This window comes from Austrofundulus limnaeus, unplaced genomic scaffold (genome assembly GCF_001266775.1).
Source record: "Austrofundulus limnaeus strain Quisiro unplaced genomic scaffold, Austrofundulus_limnaeus-1.0 Scaffold1551, whole genome shotgun sequence".
Lineage (NCBI taxonomy): Eukaryota > Metazoa > Chordata > Actinopteri > Cyprinodontiformes > Rivulidae > Austrofundulus > Austrofundulus limnaeus.
The window spans coordinates 1-3,056 of NW_013953953.1; the positions used below are offsets into that span (position 1 = coordinate 1).

Here is a 3,056-nt window from a genome sequence, read left to right on the forward strand (position 1 = left end):
AGTGTGTACTATCTATAGTTTGTAAAGTGTGTGAACCTCTGTCCTGTTGCTGCTGTGACACCTGAATTTACCCTCTGCAGGAAAATAAAGAGTATTTCTATGTCTGTGTATTGGCAATTTTACTACAGTACTGCCAACCCTGTAGTAATATTAGTAGGGCATAGGTTCAGCTTGTTGGGAGGCTCATTACACATAGTAAATGGTAAATGGTCTATACTTATAGCGCCTTTCCTTCTAAACAGGATACTCGAAGCTCTTTACAATTTGTGTCCTCTACACATTCATCCTGTATTGAGCTGCAGTAATGTGAACATTTCCTCACTGTGGGATCAATAGTTTTATCTTATCTTATATCTTATCTTATCTTACACCTTATCTTATATCTTATCTTATCTTATCTTATCTTCATCCACTCATTAATTTAGCACAACAATCTCTAGTAAAGCACTCAAATCAGTGCTTTAAATCCCACTCATACAGTGATGGTACATATCAGAGGTGGCAGGGGTGGCAGGGGGGGCAGGGGTTCAGTGCCTTGCTCAGGGACACTTTGACACATAACTGAATAGTGGGGAATTGAACTGTCAACTCCCTGAATTAGAGGATGACTCCCTTAACCATTCAGCCACAGTGGCCTGAGAATACTCTTGTCTTTGTCTTTCTTTATGTATAATATGTTTGAGTTGCCGGTTCAAATCCCGGCCCRGGGACCTTTCTGSATAGARTTTGCATGTTCTCTCCGTGCATGTGTGGGTTCTCTCACAGACCAAAAACATGACTGTTAGTTTAATTGATAACTCTAAATTGTCCCTAGGTGTGAGTGAGAGAGTGAATGGTTGTTTGTCTCATTTGTCTCTGTGTGTGTCTTTGTGATGGACTGAGACCTGTCCAGGGTGTACCCTGCCCCTCACACCTTGACTGATAGAGTGACCCTGAAAGGAAGAAGCAGCTGCAGATAATTTATGGATGGATGTTTAAGTAAAATTATGTCTTTTCTAAAATCTTAAAAGTGATGACACAGCCTGTGGCAGATGTGACTTCCACAGGTAAGCAGCACAGACTGATGTATGCAACACTTCACAAGCCGCCTACCAAACATTTTGCTTAGTGCAGTTGTTCCAGAGTTGCTCTATTCCAGTGGGACAAACACATTCATGCTTTCACATTTTCACACATCCTGATTACCTGTGCATGGATTGGGCGTGGCTTTGAATGTCGTRGGCATGACTCTCTGCACGATAAATGTTTTTAAGAGCATCTGTCATTTTCATTCCAGCAACTAGAGTGTCCACATGTTTCCTGAGTAAAAGCTGCCAACGATCCAGCTGAGACGCCAACAGCTCCACCTGGTCAGGTCAAAGTTCTTAGAAGTTATCAGGACTGTTACCTGCTGCATGGATCAAACTATCAGCTGACTTTGTCTTACTGTGCTGCCATTGGTTAACTCCTCGCTTAGACGTATGATGTCCTCCAGCAGCACCTGGCTGTCCTCCAGTAGTCCATCCATGGATCCAAACCCCAAACTGAGGTTCTGATGAACAGACTGACACACACAGAAAGAAAGAGAATTAGTTCATCAGGAAACATCATCTGTTTTTATTCTGCTCTATAAACATCATTTTCTCTGCCCATGACATTGTTCAACCCTTGGCTGTCCAGGTGGTGTCCTGAAAAACTGTGGATTATGTGGATGATTGGATAATATTCAGAGAAAACTTGGTCTCACACAGAGAGATGACCCTCTTTGGATGAAAGTCACCTTTGTTTCTGAGGTCAATAAAATGAGTTATCCAAATTATTGACAGCAAAAGGTTAGAAGGGTTAGTTATCCAGGAAGCAGGATTGTAGTCCTACTTTGCCAGAACAGAAAAATGAAACTATAAAATGTAGATTGTGCATAAACTGACGGATAATTGATCAGTGTTAATTCACTTTGTTCTAAAGAAACAGGGAGGATKGTATTAATGAATGTTCTGATGYATCTCAGTRATCCAGGTAGAACAGGCTCTCTAGATTGGGTTCTTTCATTGAATTAAAGAATATCCTTCTAGAGGACCTACATATATTTTTTATAAAACCTGTATTGAGCYCTACCTTTGTCTTTAGGGGTGTTTTCATTTGTTCACCTGATATTGATGCAGCTGATTCTGTACAACTTTCAGCAGGTGATCTGCTTCTGTGTTTAGCTGTGCAGCATTCTGTAGTTGAGTATGTGCATGTTGCAGAGTTGTCATGGTGTCGTCCAGAGAGGTGATGAGGAGGCAGAGTCTCTTCTCATTCTCAGTCTGGTTAGATAATATAATCCCCTGCAGTTTGTTCATGAGGGACTCTGAAAAACTTCAGAGAGAAAAATATATTTAATGAGATGAATTAAACAAACAAAAACAAATACTTTGTGATCAAACTGGAAACATTCTAAATATAATTATCTGAAAATCAAATCTTCAGCTTGAGTTATTCTGTTTTCAGGTTCGATCAAAGACTGGTGTCTGTTTCTGCTCTCTCAGTTAGTAAAAAAAACTAGTTTGAGGGTGACTAAGGAGAGTTTGGGTCTAGAYCTGTGTTTAAATTAAACAATGAATACTGTTTCAGGTGTTTAAGAAGCCCTTGAAATGTACTTCTAGAAAATGAGTTTAAGAAAGAACTTATTTATTAAAATGTCATTTTTGATTTTTTTGTGTTAATAGCCTTAACACAACTTTTTGAAACCTATGGTTTGTTATTGGTGCTGTCCGCCCAGGGGGCCATCAGTGGGTAAAGAAAAAAGTTTAGCTTTCATATTTCCTAATATGAAAACACACTTCTGCACAGCATTGACAGTGCTGCTAAATAGATGTGGACTATCAGTTTTTATGAAATTTTTTTTAAATATTAAATAAAGTCCTTGTCAGGCAGACTGAGTTATATAGCCCTGTTATAGATCATCTATTTAAAARGATTGCCACTCTGACTAAAATATTTGTCCAAGAAAAAAAAGATTACTAAAAATCCTGAAGGAAACAAATTCATATTTTTGTTAACTGCTTTAACTTGACTATCTGTTTCATATATATATA

General features: G+C 38.7%; 1 protein-coding gene across 1 annotated transcript in view; it reads right to left on the reverse strand.

Moving 5' to 3' along the window:
- Window positions 1-1,185: 1,185 nt before the first annotated feature.
- The window catches only part of LOC106535758 (laminin subunit alpha-1), a gene marked incomplete at its 3' end in the record, with an annotated part of 46,774 nt that continues 44,903 nt past the window's right edge, over window positions 1,186-3,056 (reverse strand). Inside the window, 3 exon segments of the mRNA XM_014032835.1 lie at window positions 1,186-1,346; window positions 1,427-1,543; window positions 2,127-2,337. Of these exon segments, the coding sequence (XP_013888289.1) occupies window positions 1,186-1,346; window positions 1,427-1,543; window positions 2,127-2,337 (489 nt within the window).